This window comes from Anabas testudineus, chromosome 9 (genome assembly GCF_900324465.2).
Source record: "Anabas testudineus chromosome 9, fAnaTes1.2, whole genome shotgun sequence".
Classification (NCBI taxonomy): domain Eukaryota; kingdom Metazoa; phylum Chordata; class Actinopteri; order Anabantiformes; family Anabantidae; genus Anabas; species Anabas testudineus.
The window spans coordinates 6,586,236-6,611,126 of record NC_046618.1 but is presented as its reverse complement, the minus strand read 5'-3'; the positions used below and the strand labels follow the sequence as shown (position 1 = coordinate 6,611,126).

The 24,891-nt window shown below is 41.1% G+C and overlaps 1 protein-coding gene across 1 annotated transcript in view; it reads left to right on the top strand.

Moving 5' to 3' along the window:
- Positions 1 to 24,891, top strand: part of si:dkeyp-14d3.1 (transmembrane protein 132C) — a 108,753-nt gene that overhangs the window by 44,411 nt on the left and 39,451 nt on the right. The window contains 1 exon segment of the mRNA XM_026343566.1: positions 10,838 to 10,984. Within this exon segment, the coding sequence (XP_026199351.1) occupies positions 10,838 to 10,984 (147 nt within the window).

Genomic DNA, 24,891 nt, shown 5'->3' with positions numbered 1-24,891 from the left:
AAATGAATCTTATAATGCCTCATAATACACCTTTGGTCTTAAGACTAAAAAAGGCCTCCTCCTCTCATCCCACTCTGTTCTTGTGGAAGTCCTCCTGTAGGTCCAACAGGTCCCCCATCGTTTGCCAGGTTCGGATACTGCATCAATGCACAAGCAGATAAAACACACAAGCAAGCTTGTGAAAGTCCATATGAAGTTTTCCTGTCCCGTCTTCATGGCAGTATCAGTGAGTGTTTGTGTGAAAGACTGTGAGTCAGAGTGAAAACCTGAAGGATACTTGTCCCTGGTGGGACGACAGGATGGGAAAGAACCTTGTGCCTTAAGAGCTTCTAAGGCTGCTGCTGTGACAGGTGAGTCCATCAGCTGTCCTCTGTTCTCTGGCCACATATAAAGAACAACGACACAACTTCTGCTGCCCACTTCAGTATAGTGTCACCTGGCCAGTCATAGGCTGTGTCACCTGTCAGTCACAGCTGAGTAATCTATTGTCAGAGGTCAAGGGCACCACCAGCTGTGATGATAATGAACTCTGCAGAAGACCTTTGAGTCGTATAATAGTTGCCAGCGGAGCCCGGTGTAATTCTGACGGTGGTGGACTGGAAGTGGTCAGTGATTTGCCACAAACCTGACAGGTCATCTTGTTTAGGATGAAGGTAAAAATAAGGTGGACAGTGGCCACGTTGTTCAAGAGTCAAACACAGTCTAGTATTACTGGAGATTATTTTCAGAGAAAATAATACTCACTGCACGAACAGTAAATTGCACATCTGCTGTTGAATCAAGGTTAGTTTTAAAATCTAATAATAATTATTATTAACTACTGTGTTCTTTCACATTGTGACAGTTTGTTCCACGAGCAACATTTGGCTCAATCAGTCAATACAAATAATCAACAAATAAAACCCTGCATTTCCAAGGCTCACTTTAATTTGATTTCATAGATTGTGATTTATCCTTCCTTCTGTTAAACCCAGAAGCTATAACTACGTAATACTGTGTGTGTCGAGTGCACACTTACACCTTTAGGACCCATATTGTAATGAATTCCCCTGGCGTGGATCAATTATGATGTTTAGAAAAACATAAGGAACCCGGATATTCAAGTGATTCTTACGGCTGAACCCGGAGTTGCAAAATAAGCAGCAGCAAGCAGGTTAATTATGTTACAGTGAGTATAAACTCCCAGTGGAGAGTTCTCCTGCTCCTTCTCCCAGGATCAGCTGTTGAGTAGTGTTTTAGAAAACCTTTTCAATCTATGAGAAGTACTGGATGGCAGAGATGGACTATTAAAAGTAGATTGGCCATCTCAAATTCATTTCAAAGTGTTTCTTCCTGTTCTTTGGTGTCCCTCCAGCTGGCCTTGCCGTAGGCGAACGTGTAGCTTGCCTGTGCCTTCATAGCTAATGAGGGTACAGATGTTCCCCTCAGTTCTTAACAGCATTCATTTAACTTTCTTTTTTATGAAGTGATATATAATAATTGCGACACCAACATTTACTTGATGCAAACAGACCACAGAACAGATCCCATGCAGTGTACTACACAGTGTCTTATGCTCACTCAGTTAATTTCGAGGTGAAGAGATCGCCCTCATCCCACCTATTTAACCACATCAACAAGTACAAGTTGGGTGACAGAGTTTAAGCAATTTAGGTACCAATTTTGCAGATAGGAATTGACTCTTTAATAGTCTGCAGTGCTTTCTCCCTCTTCTATATTAGACCGTTAGTGGCTCTCTGTGGTTTTGCATGATTTGAAAAGTTGTGTCGTTACATTAGTGGCCGGTGTCTTTTTCTAATCCCATTTGCCTTGTGGTTACAAACAAGGTGCCAGCAGAGCCACTCAGCCGAGAGAACAGGGAATCCATGCTTTATACGAAGCAGCCCTAATTCAATTGACATTACTGGCTGGCTTTAATGGATTTTACCTGGTGAGCCTGCAAATTGAATATTTTAAAGCATATCAAGTCCTTCGGAGTAACTGAAGAGAAAATGTGCAATTTTCATTTTGTGAACGTCTTGTAACGAGACGGTGACATACAGGAGATTATAATCTATTTCTCCCTTTCATTCGTCTTCAGTAGAGCACTGTCCCTCTTACCTAAGGTTTGGACTTTTATCTCCCTCCAGCCATTTGATGCTCGAACACAAACACCCACATACACATAGCTGCATCCTGTTGTACACCTCGACCCTCCCGGCTCTTGTCTTTCACAGAGAAGTCGAACTCTTTGCTGTGTCATCTCATTGAGCTTCTGAGGCTGTTATTGTTTTATCTCTCAGTGTGTTGATCTGTGCACGAGGTGGGCGGCCGTCCTTCCCCCTGCTCTCTCTGTAAAGGTCAGTGAGCCGTTGATGAAGTTGTGTCGATCAGATGACAGCCTTGGACTGACAGCTAATTTTCATCAAAGAAGCTGTGGGAGAGGGGGGCCGAGTTGCAGAGCACCCGGGGGCCTCTTGCATCTCCGAGGCTTCCCCACTACTTACCAGGCTTACTGAGTCACTGTGGGGAGATATGGTCCCGCAGTCTGCCCAGATCTAGTCTACTAGCTCCCTGAAAAGTTGCATCTCACTTGTGACACCAGCTTATAAGGCTACACAGAAGGGAGATCCACAAAGAAATCGTTAACACTGTGCTGTGACATTTTTCGATTCTAAAGCAGCCCTGTGAAATACACATGCCAGCCTTTGTATCACTGAGTTCAGCTTTTGCCCTCTTTCCTCTCCTCTTCCCCTTTTGCCAATATTCTAAACATGGTTTGCATTGATTTATTCTCTTCCACCAATTAAAGGCAATTTTGTGAACATTAGAGTAAGCCGTGCCGGGAGCCGTTTGCTGCAGCAGGCTGTTCGTGACCTCGTTGTGTGTGTGTGTGTGCGTGCCCGCTTGTCTCTGTGTGAACTCTTATGGTGCCTCTGTTAGGCTTATTGCACTCTGTGAATGTGTCTACACGAGCATGAGCCTGCGTGTGTGGACGCGTGTCTTTCTATTCACGTTTAGCTAGACTTGAGCAGATGGGTGCGGGTGTGTATCAGAGATTCCCCGCACGTGCAGGGCATTAGTTCTCTGTTTGCAGGCTAAATCCTCATGTTGTTGAAGCGGTGTCACTTGCCTCTACCACGACACAAAGCTTATCTTTTACCAACTGACGTACCCCCCTTGGGGAGTTGAGACACAGGGGCAGAGCAGGGGTGTAAAAGGAGGCACGAAGCTACTGGCTGGTGTAAATACCTCTAGGCTCTAGGGGAAGGTTAAGAAGCCAACGCCATTCTGAATACTAAGTGTTATCCCTGAATGATCCAGTATCACTGCACCCACCCTATCCCCTACACCTTACAGAGCTCTGAGCCACCATGCCAGTCATCACATCAGTGTGACACACTGATGTGATGCTGCAGATCTCGATTTGTCGGTGACTCTGATCGACCCTGCTGATAAGCACCTGTTATATTAATATTGAATTGCTATTTGGTATTGAAAGCGTTTTTTCTCTCTTTTTAGTTTGAGCAGGGGAACATTTTTAAAGGGATAGGAAGACACAGCATGTGGTACTTACCTTTGCTAAAAAACTTCCTTATCTGCTTAGGTTTTTAATTCACCACTGAGAGGATCCTGTCCATTTACAGAGTGGGACATTTAAAACACTTAACAGTCTCTGGCATTTAGAAATAACATGTAACCTGTAAGATGCAATAAAAAATAGCTGAACCTTTTTTTTCTTCTTTTTCAACGTGGAATAATTACACCTCTTATTGTCAAAATCATCATGGCAGTCCGCCAGTTTTCAGCTGCAGGTGAGAAACAATGTGCAGTGGGAACAACTTGGCATTTTTTGTGGCTCCGGCAGAATCAGTGTGGTTCTTTGCAGCATCAGCTGAGAAAAACTTGTGATTTAGGATCTGCAGCTTATGCACCCTTTGACTCCAACGAACACACACACCGCATGAAAACAAAGATGAGACGTCAGTGCGCGAGCAGCACAGCTATAGAATTCAATATAGCTTCCCATTTAACTAAACATTTCCCCTGGGCATGCAACTATTTATTCCCCCATATTGTCAAAACAGAAATAAAATGAAAAAGAGCAAAAATGGGAAACAAATGTTCAAGTAACTGTCTCAAAGGCAGTGGTACAATGTGCCTTTATCTCTTAACAAAGGCCTGTTGAAGGTTTGTTCATGTGTACATGTAGGTTCAATCCATGCAGGAAGCAATACATGTTTGCTGCCAAGCTCAAAATGAAACGCATCGTGTGTGTTTACTTACACACACACACACACACACACACACACACTTTCGTCTGCAGATTATTTTCCAGGCTGGCCCCCGTGCAGGAAATATGCACTTTCCAGCAGCCTTTGTTGAGCGCCACTACCTGCTCACTGTAAACCTGCTCCTCTCAAATACGCTTTAATATCTTTCAACAAGGGATGATACTGCAATTCACAAGCTCGAAGAGCTATTTCACAGGCCCTTAAAGTAACTGCAGTCAGCGGTGTTGCAACAGACGCTCTTGAATTTGTTGCATTAAATTTGAGTCTGGTTTGATTAAAACCCTTTTTATCTGATGTAACGGGAGAGGAAAAGTGGTGCAAATACTTCCAAGTATTATTGACTGTTTCTGTTTTTTTGCTGCTGATTTTTTTTTTCCGCCTCCTGCATGGTCTCGCCTCTCTTGCCGTGCTCTTGAATGTTGTGAAAATCCAATTAGGTGGACACATTCTGTGAGAACACAAAACCACACTCCATAATAGCAATCATATGAATTCTGCATATGGGATTTTCAGTGCTCCCCTCTCGTTGCTCATACGGCGTCTACACAAAAGACAGAGTAATTGGCAAACAGATCTCCATACAAAATGCTTTCCCCCTCTCTTTATGGCCACTCAGCATAACAATGGGTACTTCTGTAATCTGTGCTGTGTGATTCAGAAATGAAAAGCCAATGAAATGTGTCTCCTGGCATGTGGGGGAACTGACTCCTGCTAGGTGGTGGTGGTACTAGGTAGAGCATCAAACCACCACTTAGTGACTCAACCGTTAACACATAAATAAATGGAGCATTATTGTCTAATGCGCGGCGTTGTTTTAAACTCTTATTTTATGCTCACTTGTGGCACGCTGTGGCAGTTGTACAACAACCCTGTTACATTAAATAAAAACCAAAGTGTGCATGTCTACATGCAGTAATAAATGCTAATATTTGCATGGATACATGCGGGGAATTCTAAATGCATTCTTGCAATTTATGTTGACATTCGTTTGCGTAAAAAAAAGAAGGAGCAAATGAATAATTCATACTAAGAGAGAAGGCTGATGTGAGGCAGATAGAGCGAGGATATTATGTTTACCTGACCATGCTGACAGCCAGCAGACAATGAAAGTCTGCCCCAGCCTCATGCTTATATTACATTTATCATAAAGGGACATTTGAATCACTCTAGCTATTAACATTTTATGATGATTTAGGATTCAGGAAGAACTTTTGAGCCACCGTACCTTTGCAAACATACCTCTGCTTGTGTTGTAGTATCTGTTTTCCTTTTCTGTCAGTCGAGATGACCAACATGACAGATTGATTTAAGTAACTGCAGAGTGCACAGTCACGCTCTGTGCTTGCAAACACACCGACTCAATCACTCAGCCTTTTTCCCTAACCTTCTTTTTTCCTTTTCTTTCTCACTGTTGATCTATTTACCAAAACTCCTACCCACTAATGGCGTCAGCTACAGTGTTGTGTCTGTTCTCTTTGTAAAGGAAATAGAAAGAAACAAGTCTAAAGCCCCATCCAGACAAGATTTCTTTCTTGAGGGTAGTTGGTCTGATTTTAATTTTCGTCTGGAGTGATGTCTTTGTAGTTTAAAGTGGATCTCTGATTATATTTTTTCACAGCTTACGGTTCTTGTCCTTAAATTTAAAATATGACTCTTTCAGTGTTGATGGATTCATTCAAACTGTTTTTCCTAATCTACATGTAATGGCTGGAACACCATGATAAGAGCAATTGTGAAAAAAATAGAAAACAAAATATCAGATCAAGAGTCCCTAAAAGCTCAACCAAAGGACGTTACAATATCACCTACAGCAATTTAACCTATAGTTGTTTACATTTTGGCATATTGGCCTCATTAAAACCATGCTCAAATAGCTGTTTGCAGGTTATCGGTGGATGTCCACACGCCTGTCAGAAGATGAATTTGATGCTGAAGAAAAATGTTGTGATTCTCAGGCAAACTACTTTATGGATTTTTATTTGCATGGGACTTCAGAAATAATGTCCTTGGTAAGTCATAGTGAATGATATCGGTGTGCGCCTCGTGTCTGCTCTGAGAAGGAGTACAATTGTTGACTGAAAATCACTCCACTGTCTTTTTCTTCCTCTGTTATTCTGAGAGGCTTTTTCTCTTTTTCTCTTTCGGCTGCTGACTGTTAATGTTTTTTTTGCAGACCACATCCGACAATGTTTTAGATTCTATTGCTTAAACTCGATGTTATGGTTTAGGATAAATGCTAAAGGGCTTACTCCAATCTCGCCTGGATGTCCTTCTACTGTTTGTACTGCGGTCAGAGCTAATAATAAGCGACATCCTCCACAAAGTCATGGACAACTTGCAGAGTCTCTGTCACTGAAGTCATTAGGACACATTGTATGACCAGAAATGTCAAAAAAAACAGTTTGTGATCATTAAGATTTATCCTCTGGGCACAGATTTCATGACATTCCACCATATACTTGTCGATCTACTTTGGTCTGGATCAAAGTGGTGGACCAACAGAGCAGTATTGCCAACACACAAACACATCTGTGTACAGTATGTGCTATAATAGCTACAGTAAGAGGGGAACATATACTGACATAAACACATATACACACAAAATACAACATCTGTAAGAGTCATTAAACATGTTTTTTTATTCTTTTAAGACTTTGTAAAAGTTTCCATGTCTTATTGCACATTGCAGACATAAAATAAGTCTGTTTGGATATGGCGCTTCGGGATTGGAGTGTAGGCGTTTGGCCTGATTTATTTTTTGTTTGGCACTGTTTATGTGTGTGTGTGTGTGTGTGTGTGTTCCGGCGTCTGAGCTTACAGCAGATACGGTCTGGCGAAGCGGCAGACTCATAGATGAGCGCGGTGCTTTACACTGTTCCATTAGCAGTCAACCACAAACCATCACAAAGTACTGTCCTCCTGCTGTCTCTATGCTATTACCCCACACTGCAGCTTCTCTCTTTTCCTCATTCCCAACAGAGACATTGCATTCGTTGCACAGTGTTTACGTAGGCGGGAAGGCACAATAAAACAGGCAAGGCTTCCTCGGGGAGCCGCTGATTGTGGATGCATACGGTTCTCAGTAGAGAGAAATGGTCAGAATAGGTCACCACGCCCCATGATGCATGTGAGCCAGGAGCAGCCTGACAGAGCCAGAATGAAGCAGGCCACAGAGGTAACTGGAGTGCAGCCTGGATCGCGGGACACAGACCACTGGCTGGGGACTCCCATTATCGTCCAAGCTCGACCTTATTGGATTTCCCTCGGAAATGTTTATTCCTTTCACTGCCCCGCTGAGAAGTATCTCTCCTACTTATCTCATCACTATTTATTAAGGGAGCCACTGAGGAGCCCAAGCATACAGTGATGTCTAAGGGAAAATCGGCAGTAGAGAGACAGAGCTGCGAGGAAAAGGAAATATACAGGAGTTTCAGCATGATTTTCTTCACTTTTTATTCAGGCAGGGTCACAATGACATGATTGCCTTTGTACTACCTGCACCTACTTATCGTTTTCAGCTCAGTTTGGCTCAGATGTACTGCAGTGCCAGTGACGACTCATCAGGTTCTCTTGTGATTGCTGACACTTTTGAGGAGTTGAATCTACTGTAATTTTCAACTATTAGCCAAACACTGTTGCATTTTTGCACTGTTCTCCTTCCTCCCTCAGTAGGCCACCGCCTTTTTACTTCCCCTGTAGCGTAATGTGTATTACCTAATATGTAATCTAAACATTCAGTCTGGATTTTAGTTCTGGGGCTTTGCGGAAGACCTATCCAGGTTCATTGTCCCACCCTCCTTCATTTTTGGTGGAGAGCGGCAGCTTGTCAGACTTTGAGGAGAGCTCTGTCATATTGTTGTGAGTCTTGTCCTTGACAAGTATAAGGAAAGCATGTAGACATAAATCTAACTGAAGCAAAATCAGCTCTAAGATCCCAATGTGATTTTAGGTATTATGTGAAAGTAGACAAGCTGAGGTACGACCTGCTGGTCAGGAAAATTTTGCAAGCAGGTTGTGGATTTCAGAGGAATAAATACAGTCCATAATCAGTGAATTGCCAAGATTGTGGACACTGTGTATTTGGGTGGTTGTGCATATACTGTATTATATGCTGTAGCTGATTTGTATTATTAGCTATTGATCCTACTGCAGTGGAACAGCCTGTGTATTGTGTTGGACTATATAACTCATAACACAACAAATTATAAATGGAAAAAAAGCCACTAACAAACGCCAACAACAAAAACAGTAGAGATCAATGTTCATATTGTGTTTTGTGTAGATTTGCTTATAACAATACTTAATGCTAAAGGCCAAAACTAAAACAAATGCTGTACAAGCCAAGACGCCTTTACATATTCACTAACCTCAAATGTGGATCTCAGTATCTCGAGGAAAGGAACAGCATGTTAAAGGGTTACTCTGCACTCTGTTATATTTAATATTAAACTTTCATCAAGTTTAGAAACTTAAAGCTACAATACTTCATGTATTAGAGGCTGAGATATCCTGATGTTCTACAGCATGAGTTCGTTAGACCCTCCACACCTTTCTGCAGGCCTTTCGTTATGAATTTGCCTTCAAGCCTAAACTGAGATAACCCCGATGACAACACTAGGGTTGTTTTTCAGACTTGACAAAGTTCATCCACAGCTGTTACACACAGTCTGAGCAGTACTCTCCATATCAAGTAAAATTACCTTTACGTGTTAAAAGTCATTGGATCACTTTTCTTTGCTGGCTTTTTATAGGCGCTGAGTGAATCAACAGCGACCTCGACAACCTGACAGATGTGGGGCAGAATTGTTGGATGAGTTCATTTTTCCTAAATAGCGCGTCTCGACGGAGACTTCAGAATGCTTCACGGCGTCCTGACAAAAAACTAGTGTGTCACATTTGTCTCGCCCTATCCTGCCTCGTTTGATAACTGCTTGTTCCATTACACTGACCTGTACGAGCAGACAAGCAGAGGGTGATTTTCAAGACATGAGAAAACAGAAGAAGATAAAGCATTTTTTTTATCAGCAGTATTAAACCAATTTGTCCTGTGTGCACCATCGCACCTTGCACGCTTGACTTGGTACCAGCGTCACTATCGAGTGACAATAAATGGTTCACAGGTTACTTTCATTCATAAACCCTGTACTTGTTGGTTTAGCCTTCCAGTTGACCATATGTTGGGCATGTTCTGAAAAACTTTGATTGGCCTGATCTGTAGTTTGTCATGTCTCGCAGCCAAGTGATGGCTCAAATGTATGAGCTGTTCGTACTGTAGGCTTCCATCGATACTCGCTCAGTGTGGGAAGCAGCTGGCAATCACATCACCTTGTGAAAATATGATTACACACACACACACAGACAAACATACACAAATTGCACATTGTGGGAAGCAGACATACTGTATAAACACACACACACACACATTCACAGTGACCCTTAGGTGTAGTGTTTACGTTCATTCCTAGAGATGGGAAGCACACCATCTGTCATATTACCTCACTTCGCATATAACCTCCTTCACAACACGATAAGACAGCACATCAAAGAAAGGGGCTCGACAGGAGAGGGCAGACATATTCATTGGCATACAGACAGGCAATCACATAGTTCATGTTAAAGTGCAGCAACAAATTCGAGATGAAAGCACAGGCCTATCTTTGGTCTCATCTGCCAACCTGGTATGGATTAGAGAGGGAAAGTGATTGGGCCTTCTATTATAATTTAGTCTTCTCTTCAGTCCTGGAGATTCGCTGTCACCTTCAGACAAATCACACTGGCCTTTGACCATGTTATGTTACGGAACATTAGTCTAAATCTATTTTTTGTCAACACTTTCAACCTGAGATCATTCCCTGTACAGTGAATATACTTTGCATTATGGGTTACCTTTAGGAGAGATTTTGATTTACAGTTTTTTTTTTCCTGTGGTCATTTTCCTTCTTTGTAGTACACTGAGCCAAGGACATTGATGCTGTAATTTTGCTGCAGTCAGAGAAAACCTTTTCATAGTGTCCTTTTCAGATTGAGAAAGAATGAATCTATTTCTAGTGGAGGGAGAGGACTGGCATAAGGAGATGGTTGCATCCTGTATATATTTTTATTTTGTAGCAAACAGCGCGTTTGCAGATTGCATCTCCCGAAGTGTCGGAGAGTAGCTGCTTTTTGATTTGTTTATTTTTATTCATTCATAATTAAGTTTAATGAGTTTAGAAAATAAGTGCACCAATACCTATCAGAGAGGGTAGGATGCACTAATTGTGAATTCAAATTGCAGGTGTTTTCTGTGTTTTGATGACATGATTAAGTGCAGGAACACAGAAGAAAACACATGTAAAATGGCCAGTTTTTCTCCTGGGAAACAAAACAGTGTGATCAAAACCCAGACAACAGCTGGGACTCCTTTTTGGAGACAAGACAGTGTGGGGAACCATCTGGATAACGTATCGCTAGAAAGAAAGAAAAAACCATTGCGACTGAAATGAGGACTTTCTCTGTAACAGAAGAGAATGATTGTGGTTTATGCCTTCAGACAAAATCAGAAACATGTCTTTTTATCTCCACAGGGTGAAGTTGAAAGAAGGAGTAACCTTTCTTGGGGCTCGTCCCAGCAACCCCACTCAGTGGATCGTAAGCCAGGATGTGAGGAGTGAAGGCCACCGAGTGGTGACTCTGCACTGCCGCAAGAAGGAGTCGAGCTACGATCAGCAAAGGTCAGTACAATGACTCGCTGGTAAAGGAATACATCACGTTGTGGGGTGATCTTTCCATTGGTTACATTTCCTCATTAAAGTGATGTGAACGTTTCCTCTGCAGATCATTTAATTGCACATTTTTGTTGGCAAAGTAAAGTATTTATTATTAGACACTTCTTATAGTGGTGTGGCATCATCGGACAGTTGCCTATTCACTCCTCCTGTTCACCTTTTCACTGCACACACCCCCCTTTTACATTACTATCACTTAGCAAAGTTCTGTCTCTAATTATTTCTATTTTGGATTATTACAGTATAAATGGTCAACCAAGTGATGTTCCCCCAACTATTGCATAATCCCTCTCTCCCCTGCCTCTCCCGTATTATTTGCATACCGATTTTTTTCTGCTTCCACAGCTTCAAAGTTGTTTTGGTCATTTCCTATCTGTATTCATGTCCTTAAACTAATCTGGAAGATAGGGAAGTGATTGCCAGCTCTGGGTAAAAGGTTGCCGTGTTAATTAAGTGCTGATTGAAGGCCTTTGTGTGTTTTAACGGTTTTTCCTCCTCGGATCAGTAAGTACTTTTAATAAATCTAACTTTCTAGTGACAAGTGTAATTTTATGGATTAGAGGCAGATTTAGAATCGAGGAAAGCTCTACTTATTTGCTCTTTAGCTTTCGTTTCTCCGAGCAAATTCCACACCACTCCCTTAAGAAAGCAGGATACTTGACATTGCAAAGTGCAACTTAATAATCAAAACTGTGCAGGGCTTACTTAAGTGTGGAGCAGTCTATGAAACATCTGTAATTAGAAACTGGTGGTCCAGTCACTTGTTTAGACATGCTGCTATTAGTGGATCACTGTGAGGAATGATTGTAGTGCTTAACTACGAATCACAAATACAGAGATAACTGCTGCTTTTTTTTTTTTTACTAGCTATCTAAATGCAGAATTTTTTTTTCATTTCAATTCTGGACTGCTATATTCGGACCAGCAGCTTAGTTATGTCCCCGTGTCTTACATGGGTTTAATGTTTTCACTCTGCAGAACATGCAGTACAACTTTATTTGACTTTATTAGCAGTCAGTTTTAATCATGAGCTGCCCTGGAAGCTCAAAGTCGCCTCCGCACTTCTTCGGAAACTTCTTTTCAGACCTCCCATTCATTCGTATAATAACTTTTGACAGCTAAGACTTATAAATAGAAAAAGCTTTGACTGCCTGTAAATATATAGATGTGCAAAATAAGCTGTCGACAATCATTGCATGTGTTTCTTCCTAATGTACTTTTTATTGATTGAAAATACTGTAACATATGATGAGCAGCTGACTTCTGTTATCATCTTCACTATTGCATAAGATTTCTTTTTTGTATGATCTTAGAGTTGGTTTTATACAACTTTTGTAAGAAACCTGAATGTTAAAAGACACTTTGGCTTTGGTTTGGCAGCTGGTGTTGGTTGACTGAATTCTCCTGAAAATACAGTAAGCATGACCAGGTGTTTAAAGGTGTTTTTAGTGAATAAAAGTTAGTTTTAAAATCACTGAACACTGCTTGCCAACCTGAATATGTCAGGAGGCTGGCCACGTTCGTGTAAGTTGTATGTGTGGCCTTTAACAGTAATGTTTGCATGTATCTAATATACTATGTCAGTGCATGACTCTAAGCAGGGTTTCAGCACCTTGAACAAAATAAAATGGAGCTTTCAGCAAACTGCTGCAGAGAGTAGCAACACTTGGCAACTGGCTCCTCCTTGCCTCTGGAGCCGTTCTACCTATTTATGTAGGTATTATTCTCTCTATCTGCTTTCACAAACTCACCTTCTCTCCCACACGCACACACACACACACGTGTCCTCTGTTGCTGTAGTAAAATCATGTTTTATTGATTTTCTAAGTGAAGGAGCCAGAGACAAGAGTGAGCACATTTAGTCTAATCCCTGCTGTTTAGGCCATGTACGATGGACTGCTCCTTAATCCCCACAGCTGTCAGAGTCACTTCATAGAGGAGACCAAAGGCACCCAGTGATGGCAATACAATGCACAATGCTCCAATTTTTCTCTCGTCTAGTCCTCCCCACACCCTATTTCAATAAAGCTCTTTTGGTAGGGGATTAGAGATTTGCTATCTCATCTGTTGAGCTGTCATTCAGCCCTCTTTTCTTCTCTTTGCTCCTTCATTGAAATAATTTGTCAATCACTGAAAGCATAAATGCGAAGAATATAATTATGTTGAAGAACGTCTTTATTTTGAGTGTTACCATCTAACCCCTAGAATGAATTTTTAGGGAGACGTAACAGTTACACACATCACTGAGTCCAGGCACCTGAATAGCTTAACAAAGCCTCTAAGTCTGCTCTTCATGTTTCATGTTTCCTCTGCTTCTTTCCCTTCCTGCTAGTTGTCTTTCAGCGTTCACTTTAAGACATCTATCCATGACCTTGTTCAACAGTTCATCCATTTTCTTCTCTACTACCTGTTTTGCATCCTCATGGATCAACATGTCTATTCACTGATTTTAAGTCCAGCAGCCCAAAATTACAAGCTTCTTATGCTTAGCTGCATTGGATGTTACAGAGCAGAACATAATTTCTAAGGGGCTCACAGTCTATGGTCTATGGTTGAATCTAGAGTGGATTTAGAAAGAGAGAGATGATCTCCATTGACTCTAAAAGGAGAGTTTCTTTTTCAGCAATGGCGGATGTTGAAGATTTTTTTATATTTCATGAACTATAATGTTTTCATGAACAAGATTTCTATAATTTTTGATTGATGTTGATGCTGATCACGTTCTGTCCTGAGTTTATATGTCATGTTATGTTAATGCGTATGTACGAATTAACAGCTGAGAAAAGACATTATGCAATTATTATAACCCACCTGGAAAACATACTACTGTGTATGCCCAGTAAATATTAAAGGTCACATTAACTCAACACTACAGAGCTTCATGGCTACTAATGTGTAACTATTTAAACAGTGCACTCTAATCAGTTTCTTTCATAATTATTAATTCAATGCAAATATTTAATATCATAGTAGATATAAATCAGATTTCAGACTATAATTGATTTAGTTTACAAGGCAAGTAAGCCATCATTTTTAAAACTGCTAAATCCTGCTGTTCTATATTGAAAACAATGGATATTAATCTCCACCTTAGGACTTAGAATCACTTGACCTGCTACTGTTTTTAACCTTCCCTGTAGCATCTTTTCTACCTCTGCCGCTCTGTTAATACCTTATGGATCAAAGTCAGTTGTCTGCAACTGTAAAGTTAGAGTTAGTTTGTTCTCCCAAACTGCATCTATCTAAGGTATCTAAAAAAGTATGCCCAAGAGATGGAGGAGATGTGCTCGGTAAAGCTTAGTTGGTCATCAATGATGACCCATGGATTTCTGAAAGATTTTGTGGGGGAACAAAATTGACACAAAATTGATTCACACTGACGCTGTGTTGTATGGAAGGTCTGGCTGGAAAGACCACAACATAGATAGATTGAGTTGAAGATGACAGAAGGCAGACGTGCACTATGACACAGTGGAGTCACTTAGTTGAAAGGACAGGAAGAGCTGTGTGTCATCAGCATACCAGTGCTATGAAAAGTTGCATGAGCAGATGAAAGAATCAAATGATGTGCGAAACATGGAGAGAAGAAGAGGGCTGGAAAGCAAACCCTGGGGCACAGCTGTGGACAGACAGTGAGACCTGAATACTTGCCCCCAACAAGATACAATGCTGGCTAATTTAGGAGGATTGGACAGACTACTGAGTCACATCTTTTGCAGTCTGCAGGGACTCCATGACCATCAGGAGGACCATTTCTAGAGAATGGTTTCTTCGAAAACCAGATTGGTTGACATTAACGAGGTTGTTTAAAGACAGACATCTGAAATGTAAGACTGTATGTTGATGGGTATCAAACTGTTTTCCACAAATGAGAGCTCAAGGGAAGGCGTTTTAAGCAGCGGTGAACCTGGGCCTGTTCATTTGTGATGAGAAAAGTGCTTGTTGTGAGTGATGTTTTGAGGATTTGTGTAGTTGCTGGGCTGGGATGTGTCATTTTCTTTGAGGATGGAGAATGAATGGGGGTGATGTGCTGAATGTAGCGCATTGCTCACAGATGAGATCAGCGAGCAAGGCGTTAGGAGGTGAAGAACAGATAGACTATCCAGACTGGTTGAGAGTGTGCTACAGAGACTATTAGTAGGTGTGTTGGTGTCATAGGTGGAGAAGGCATGTGGTGGAGACCAAGGAGGAAAAGTGATCAGGATCGAGAGAGCTGAGAGAAGTTGCAGCAGAAGGTGATAAGTGGGGTACGAACATGGCGAGATAAGACAGTGAGCTAAATGAAGTGGAGAAGATTGTGTAGCAGTTTGTAGCATGGGATGAAGGCAGCCTCGTAGACTGCAGACTGGTGGTTCCAAAGGGCAGGGGAAAGGAAACAAGGAATTTAAATAATTTAGAAAAAACATCAAAGCACAATCTTCTTCACCCAAGTAGGACTGAACATGTGGGTTGAGGCCTTAGAATAACAGGTGCTGTAACTAGCTTGACCGCCTGCAGATGATGCCCCCATTTTAATATGTGTGGTACTGCTAGTTCAAATGCTCGGCCAATACTAAGCTACAACTTATAACAACAAACCAAATACAAATAAACATATTGATTTTAAATTATACTTACCTCTTCCATGTATTTCCTCTCTTAGATGCTTATGCTTAAAAAATAAATAAAAAGGAATAAGATTTATTGGGGAATATTTATGTTTTGGAATAACATGGTAGGATTGCACCTCTATATATTATTTTTATGACTGACTGTATCATTAAGGAGTGCAAATGCAAACTTTAATATTAAATAGCATTTTAGCAATGTTGTGGCCGATGAGTGTTTATGCATGAAGTCCTGTGCATCATTTCTAATGGAACTGGTTTATGAGCATGCACGCATGTTTGCATATCTAAAGCAAACTGTGAATGTGAGGGTAAGAGTGTCTCAGCCAACCAGAATGTGCTGCTGTGTGCCAGCAAACATACTGTATATGTCATCAGTAACTGATCTCATGAGTGAGGTCGGGCTTTTGTCCACTAACTGACTAAAAATTGGAACTGTCAGCTGAGGCCCAAATGGATTATTGGCTCTAATGCATTGGATTTTAGACATAATGGATAATGGTAATGTCTGTGGGACTACTAATTGAAGACTGTGTCTATGTATGCCATTACAGGAGCACAGCCAGATTTCAGGCATGAGAACACAGCATTACTGATGGTCAGGTGTACTATATGTGCAGATTCAGTCAGTCACTTGAAGTCGCTCACCCTCGCCAGCTGAGCCGCTCCCTTTTTTTCATCAGTCACAGCTGATGCTCCGGCCACACCCGACTTCTGTGAATAACCATTTTAAAAAGCAAGAAGATGTTTTTATTGTGCACTTTCCCACTTTCCGCTTGCTTACTGTGAAGCCTCAGCTCCTTTTATCATTTGCTTTTTGGCAGATGTAGCATACCCAGTAAATGAGCTTACTGCACACACTAGTACAAAAGCCATACGCTCTTTCCCAAAGACAAGGGGATTCATTAATTATAATAGTTCTAGGGGGTTCTGGGGTGTCAAAGGTTACATATCAATATATGTCCACTATAATATTTATTTTAATATTTATTACAACAAGAATTCATTTTGTGTTCATTTTTAGAGGGTTAACCATCTTTTTAATTTTGTTGCAGCCTACCTTTTTATTATGTGCAGTATGTGGCCATCAACTCCATAAGAACTTTTTTCAGCTTTCTGATTTCACTACAAATCCACTGGAAACATTAAAATGCAGCTGAGAGGTTCATATGGAGTTCATATATTCAGAACCACAAACTTTATGTGCTAACTATTCAGAGCCAGTCAGTCATCCTGAGTGCATATTGTCTGATATATGCTCTGAATGGCTTCATCATTATCGTTTCACGCTGGTGGTTTGAAGTGACATGCCACAAAAAGTTAATTCCTCGTCATCAGTAGCATCAGAAAGCCCTCATTTGTGGAGCCACTGTCATCAAAGCACCTGCTTTGTATTACACCTACAACCTGGATGCTGCTGTCATCATGTAAAACAAGTACATTTATGCCTGACTCCAAACTTATGAACAGTGGGGTTCATAATAATAATGCATTGTAATTTCACAAGAGTTTGACCTTCCTTTCGAATGAGCCTGCATTCTGAGAGTTGACTGTGTGTGCATTCACAAACACATATATGCATATATTTATTATTATTTTTTAACTTTCCATCATGTTTTAAAGTCATAGCACCCTTTCTTTGACAGCTTGAGATGCTGGTTAAAGAAATCAGAATGAGTCTATACAGAAAGAGACAGAATGTGCCATAAGGTACACATAATATTGGCTGAAGTGCACTCTGGTAGATTGAAAAGTTCACTTCGTCACCATTAAATGTGAACCCATTCAAAACAAAAGCAGTCCTGCTTCCTCAGCATGTCATAAGCCATAAGTGGGGGCCTCAGTAAAAGTGCCATGTCTGGGCCTTGGTAGTTCATTAAGACTGTCTGGGTGCAGATGGATCTCCCTTGTGAGCTACCACTTCATCAATCCCCCACACCACACTCCAGCCAAGGGACAACAGGCAGTCCACTCATTACAGCCGCTCCACATGAGAGCCAGTCCAAGTGCTAAGGGGAGGAGGTGAATGGGCTTCCTACACTATATATACATACATCCTTTTTAACTTTCCAGACTTCAAACGGCCTCATTGTGGTCTGTATTTCATTGTTTGAAATCTGCATGGAGTTTATCATTAATCCAATTAAATTCGAAAAAGGCTTAATTTAGCTATAAAGATACATGGCTGTTCCTCTAAAGCAAGCTTGTAAATCTCATCACTTTGACTGGTTCGGATTCCAGAGGGAAAAGAAATAATACAGCTATACAATAACTGGTGCAATTTGGCAGCAACCCCCCAATTTATCTCAATTTCAAAGTCCAGAGAAAGTTTAGGAACATAATTATTTATAGTATGTGACATTTACTGCAAAACTGAAATTAAAATAAATGATCCAATGTAGCTTTTTTAGTCCCCGGGGCTCTTGAAAAGATATTAACCATGTTCATGTGTGGTTGTATCATTCTTTCTCTGACATCTGTGTGCCTTCACACTTCCTCCAAAGGATGTCTAGTTACAGCAAGAATGACAAGATAGCCGGGTGAAGGGAAACATTTGAGGACATGAATTGGCCGGATGTGATGTTAAACTTGATTTGATATTAGCTGCTGAATCTTGGTTTTAGTTCTGTATGAATGAAGTTTTCTAAGGTACCACAGCCCTGAGAATGAGCCACATGCTGTAGACTTTAATGTTGTAAAATGCTGCATAAATCAAGTCTGAAATGAAATGGTCCAATTACATTAGGGCAAAACAGGAATGTTAACTTGACAGTCTTAATGCTAACACCCTTAATAATGAATCAGGCCCGTTCCCAGTAGCTTCCGTTACAGTAAACATTCTCACTGGTGCCTCATTGGCAGGATTTACCAATACACATCTGTCTACGCTGCTCCATTTTCTGGTTAATCTCTTAATAATAAAAATGATGTGCAATTAAAGTTCATGTTTTACATCCTAGACATGCTACAGCTTTTTTTCCTAAAATGATGGGTGGTTTTTTTTCTTTATCAAGACAGAGTGAACACTGGAAGTGTTATTTGGTGCCATAATGTAAGGCTGATGAGAAAGGAACATTCAAATTGCATTTAATGGAGTAGACGTGGCTTGGTTTCCTTTATCAGGATGGGAGCAGAGATGTGGCAGATTCTGTGTCTCCGCAGGGCAGCCAGCTGATAATAGCATTCAGCGCAGATTACATCTGACTGTTCAGGCTGTTGCGCTGTTCCATTTCCAAGGAAACAATATGGGGAAATAATGTTCCACTGTGCCTCATTGCACTTTTCCCCAGTTTGCCAATCAGGCAGTAATAACACTTAACAAGGAAGATCTGATCTGCACTATATACAGCTTCCTTAACTGGCCACAGAGCTGCTAAGGTGCATTTAAAACTGTGTTCTGGACGGCAATATAAGGACATATTAGGTCACATCATAGCTCAGATTCAGTCATGTCATGCCGCTGTAGATGCTTGTCTGTCAGAGTGTGTTTGTGAATAGTGTCATTGGATAGAGATCGTATGTACAGAGAAGGGACAGATTGAGGTTTACATGTGTCCCACAGAGTTTGTGTGTTTCAGATTTTTAAAGGTTTATGAGTGAATATCCTGCTCTTAGAGGTTAATCCCCTGGAGGATTAGATAGAGGCCACCAGTGTTTAGAAGGCTGCATTACCAGAGTTTTTTTATACTTACAGTAAAAGCGTTTTAACTAAACAAGTAAACATACTGTTATGTAGGCCAATATAGTTTATTTATATGATTTTTTTTCTCAATTTCTACTTGCATAACACCATGAGCCATACAACAACTAAAATTAAAATTTTGCCGCTTTCTGTTTGATGTTAATAAATAATTATCACTATTATTGATCCTGTGTAAAAGAGAATTATTAAACTGATAACAACCTGTAATATTCATCTGATTAATGCAGTCAAGTTTGGATCAAAATATGGATGTGCTATACATGAGTGTACAGGATGAATTAAGCATAATTTATTCTTATATTCCACCTTGATTTAAATCATTCTGTGTTAACATTAAAGATATTGTGTTATATTACTGTTGACAGTTTCATATCAGGACAAGGACGTAGTGTACAAATCAAAGAAATAAGAGCGTATCAGCCCACAATGCTGTCTGCTGCTATGCTTTAAACATTTTTGGCACAAGCCATGGAAATAAAGACTCAACAATCAACAATGTCTGTTATTTTATTTGAAAAGTTAATCTAACTAATAACTGGATTGGAAGAGACAGACCGACTCCTCTGTGGATTCACACCCTGTGTCTTTGAAGGATCAGGAGCTTGTGGATTTGTTTTGAAATGCTTCAGGGTGAAACAAAGGCCACAAATAAACACAGCATGGATTTATTTCCCATTCCCCAAATAAATGTATAACCATACCCTCTGCTGAAATGTCCTTATGTCTTCAGCGCACACACACACGCACTTTTGTTGAAATTAGACCTGTGGTTGGATCAAAATTGTTGCTGTGCTCTCTGCAGGTAGCACTCAGCCAGGGAGACAAAGTGGTTTGAGATGTAAATAAGGAATTGTCTACAGGCATTCTGACAAACACACTGTCTGTTTCTCTACTAATTACATCTTTGTATTGCCTATTGAATAAGTACTCAATTTTGTACGCAGTACTCACATTGCCTTGCAATGAGGTTTTCCTCATTCGGCACTCAGTGCCTGATGAACAACAAACGAGAAATGAGAATAAGCTCCACTTATCTTTAATATTGCCAGTCAAATCCCACTCAAAACCCCACCTCCCCACAGGTTTATCTAACTGAATAGGCAAAAGAACCTTGGACCAAAGTTGGCTCTAATTAACCTCAGTTTAGCTTGGGCTTCAAGATGATTGGCTTTTATTCTGAAACCTATTCCTCTCAAAGAAAAGCTGAGTCTGAAATCAACGCTGTCTCATTTCTCCCCTGCACAGGAGAAATATTTGAATAAGCCAATTAAAAGAAGCTGTTGAGGAAAGTATAGAAACAGTATTTGTAGAAAAAAAAAAATACACAAAGGGCATGCACAAAAAAGGGTTGTTGAAGAACTCTCACTTGGAACCTAAATGGGCTGCTCTGCTTTCAGTCACAGGCAGATTCAATCACGCAGAAGACAAAGAGAAAAGGTACAAGTCGCATCCTCTCGTCTCCACTATGACACTTGTGCGTGCTAACACTGACAAGCAATCTTTCGCTGTCCTCTGTTATCATTCCTAACCTAACAGGTTGAAAGCAGAACTCTGTCCAGCTGATAGCGTGCAGGGAAAGAAAAACCGTAGGCACTCCTGTGCTGCAGCTCGGCACCTGTTTAGCAGGACTTACCAGCCCTGACATGTAATCAGGTGGCGTGTACACCTCAGTGGGCCACAGGGGTATCGGAAGCTGGACCCTGAGCGCCTCAACACAACAGGACCAGCAGACGTGTTTATGCCTCCAGATGAGATGCCACTCTTTGTACATGTCACCCCTTCCACCTTGAATTTGTGCGGTGTTTGCATATAAACCCAGAGCTCAGATAAACGCACACTCTCTCACACATGCAGATTCATGTGCGCTGGAGGAGCAACTGAAGCATTATCCTAAGACGAGAGAGAGGCATCTACAAACACAGCCAGCAGCTCATCAGCTAAGCAGTGACTTCACTTCTGTCGTAGCCATGCCAAGGTCATATTCATGATTTACCATCATTAGAAGACCCCGATTCATATTTGGATGTTTTTCATTACTCATGTGTCCTTTTAGTGACGACAAAGCCACAAACGCATCTCAGTCATGTTGCGAGCCGCTCACGCTGGTGCAGTGAGACATCTCAGACATGCCGTTACTCAATCATTGTGTGATCGAAGTCGTCTCCTCGCAGCTTGTGGATCGGCCCTCCATCTCTGACTGTAAGTCAGCGAGCAGCATTAAATCGCTAGGCTGAATATGTAAATGGATGCCATTAAAGCTCTCTTTCTTTAATTAGTCTTTAGATTTCATGACTGAGTGCTTCCAATTATGGATCAATGTCCCCTTTCTGCCCACGGACTCCTGGGGCTGTGGGGGCCGTTTTTCAGTTACAAATACTTTTTAATTTTAAGACTGTCCCTCACATCACACTCACCCTAACTGCTGATCAATGAGAAATTCTGCTGCTGGAAGCCCACTGATATTGTGTGCACTGGTAAGACCTTTTTTTTGGAAACATGCTCAAATGTCAACAAATAAATGGACTGGGTTTGTACTGTTGATGTGTATATACAGTAGTGCATGCGGTATGTCTGGAAATATGTGTGTGTGTGTGTGTGTAATTGCTCTGGTAGTAATTTAGCACTGAGCTTATTAAGTGGCGCACAAGAGGGGGCTAAATTCTGCTAAATACCTTAATTCACTCCTGACTGGGAGCTGCGGTTACACTGGGAGGAGGTGCTGATCTGGTGCTTTGAAACTGTAAAATGCTACTCATGTGTTTTAAAAATTGCCCCTCCATGACTTCAGTTGCCAGAGCCCATAATAGCTGCTCAAGGGTTTTATGGATCCAAAATGTTAACTAATCTCACTGTTAATTGACTTGTGGCTGTCAGTGTGTCCACATGCGGTACTAATGCTGGTGTGCTCTGGGATATCAAGAGCATTACCATTTTTTTTTTTTTTCAATAACACATTGCTTCTGATGAGGATTGATTGAGAGTACTGTTTAGTGAAATAACTTCTAAAATATTCATGTTACATGTATTTTCTCCTAATATATCAGCTCTCATATAGTCAGTTATTAATCCTCTTAATTTATGTTTGTGTCCATAATTTTACATCAGCAAGATTGTTTTGAATTTCAGATAAATAATCAAAGAACTTGCGCGACGTGTTTGTCACAGTGAGTGAGCGATGACTCAGTACATCGTTCAAAGTGGATGCAAATTGATGAATAGGATTACAGGACCTTTGGTGAAGCAGCTACCACACTGAACTTATTGTTCGTTAACTACAACATAGATAACGAGTGATTAATTTGCACTGGAAGGTGTAAGAATTATCGGAAACAGAATAGCTTTGAAGCAACCAGAGCAATGTAAACTAAAGGATAAGTGATCTTTTACAAATGTCTAGTGAGTGGGTGTCAAGTGAATTTGCTGCATGTCTTTGAATTTAAATGCACCTGTGAAGGACTCTTCAGAATGTAGGATGTGCACGAGTTGATTCTCATTACCCCTCACCTCCCTGATCCACAGGACACTGCATTAAGACTGCGAGTCAAGACAATCATGCCCACACAGCCTCCACATTGTTTCTGCACCAACACTGCAATTATGACAAACAAAACAGTTGTGTTTACCAATATGTTCGAAGTTGTAAAACAGTGGGAGTTTAACTCGCATATTTACATGTGACCATGCGCTTTTGAATATATTCTCACATTAATGTTTGTGTATAATTACATTAGTCATGTGTGACTGCAGCATCTTTCACATTAGTCTCGACCATACCTCATGCATCACTTCTTAAAACATCTCTGCTTTAGTTGGATGAGGTTAAATATCCCATTTGGATCTCACCCTGGTTCTGTTTTCCTCTATTTATCACCGACCTGATTGTAAAACACATGCTGCCACATTGAACTGATGCTTTCACCCTTTTTTTGTCTCACTGAGTTGGAGATTAACCTTGCGGGAGGTAAAGCCTAGGTTGCAGCAGAGTATCATTAGTCTGATAGCCTCGGCCCCTCTGGTCAATGACTCTTGTGTGTTCTCCAGGTTCTGTTGCCATGCCAACAGTGGCAGAGCTGAAAGGACCCAGGTTTTGCGGGTCTTTAAGGACTTTCCCGAGGAGCACAGGCACTGGCAGTGTCACAGCACCTGCAGGTGCAAGGGCAGGCCCGGACGGTCACATGATGTCACCCGCAGATCAACCAGGGGGAGGTTGTGCGGGAGGGGGGGGGGTGGGTTTGAGTTTATCTGCACTAACATTTGCATCACTGCCCCAGGGCTCAGTGTCTGCTGCCCCCTGGTGTGTGTGGATGAGGCATCAGCAGCTCTACTGGCTGATGTCTGTGATCCAGCCCAGAGCGTGTGAGTGCTTTGATTTGGGGAATAGTGAGTGTAACCACGAGGACAAGCAGCAATTTATTATACTGCAATTTTCTGTTTAGATAGCTTTTCTATGAATGAGACAGATATCGAGTGTAGCTGACTGGGAAATGATGTCTGATGCAAAACACTCTGAGGTCACCAGTGATAACTACCATCATTAGGGATCCATTACACCACCGGGCCCACTTCAGCTGATGAACTCTAATGACGTTGCACTGCAGAAAAGCATTTAGTTTTGATTAGACAGTTGTTGGCATGGTGCATTTCATTAACTTTAAGATGAGGTTTTTGTTGTTGTGGAATTGCCGTGCCACTGTTTGTGCCTGGTCTAACACACTGACTGTGTTGTTTTCCTCAAAGCAACATAGAGCAAGTTAAGAAACAAATGTAATCCACCCACACCCACGCACACAGAGACACACACACACTTTACATCCAACGCCCCCCTGAGACAAATCGACTTCTTATTTGCCCAACTGTCTGGAGATACGGTGTCTCTACTTTCTTGCTGCAGAATATTATTACGCTGATAAAACAATGTGTAAAATGCTTTCTTTCGGTCTCTGTGTAGAATCTGATCAACCTGGCAACTGAAGTGAAGCTTTACTGAAGTGCCAGGATTAAGCTATAAAGCAAAAGCAATGACAAAAAATCTTCTGTGTCCAAAACAAGATGTGACATAGCGGTTATTCACTCTCCTTTTTTTCATGTTCATTTAATCATATGTGACAATTTACATGACTTAGGGAGGGAGCGAGACCAGCCAGGGAGAACGAGAGCGTGTGTGGGGGTTGAATATTTGAGCTGATGAATGTTGCAGAACACTGTTAAGCTAATCGGAAATTTGATCCCCTTATTGGGTTTGATGCGCACAAGCCAAAAGTGCTTGGTTTGCGCCCATGCTTCATTATAATCGTATAATTAATAGTCCTCATCGCTTTTCTCTGTGTGCACGTTAGAAAGGGGTAAAGAATAGATGATTAAATTAAAGGGAATCCGATGCTTATTAAAAGTGGGGTTTAAATCAGGCGTCGTAGATTATTTAAAATGCAACAGGGAAATCTTTTTGTTATACGCTCCTTGAGATAAGATAGATGGAAATTACATTTACCACTTTATGTATTTTTGCCTGTTTGAAAGAACAAAGCAGCAAAATGTAGAACACC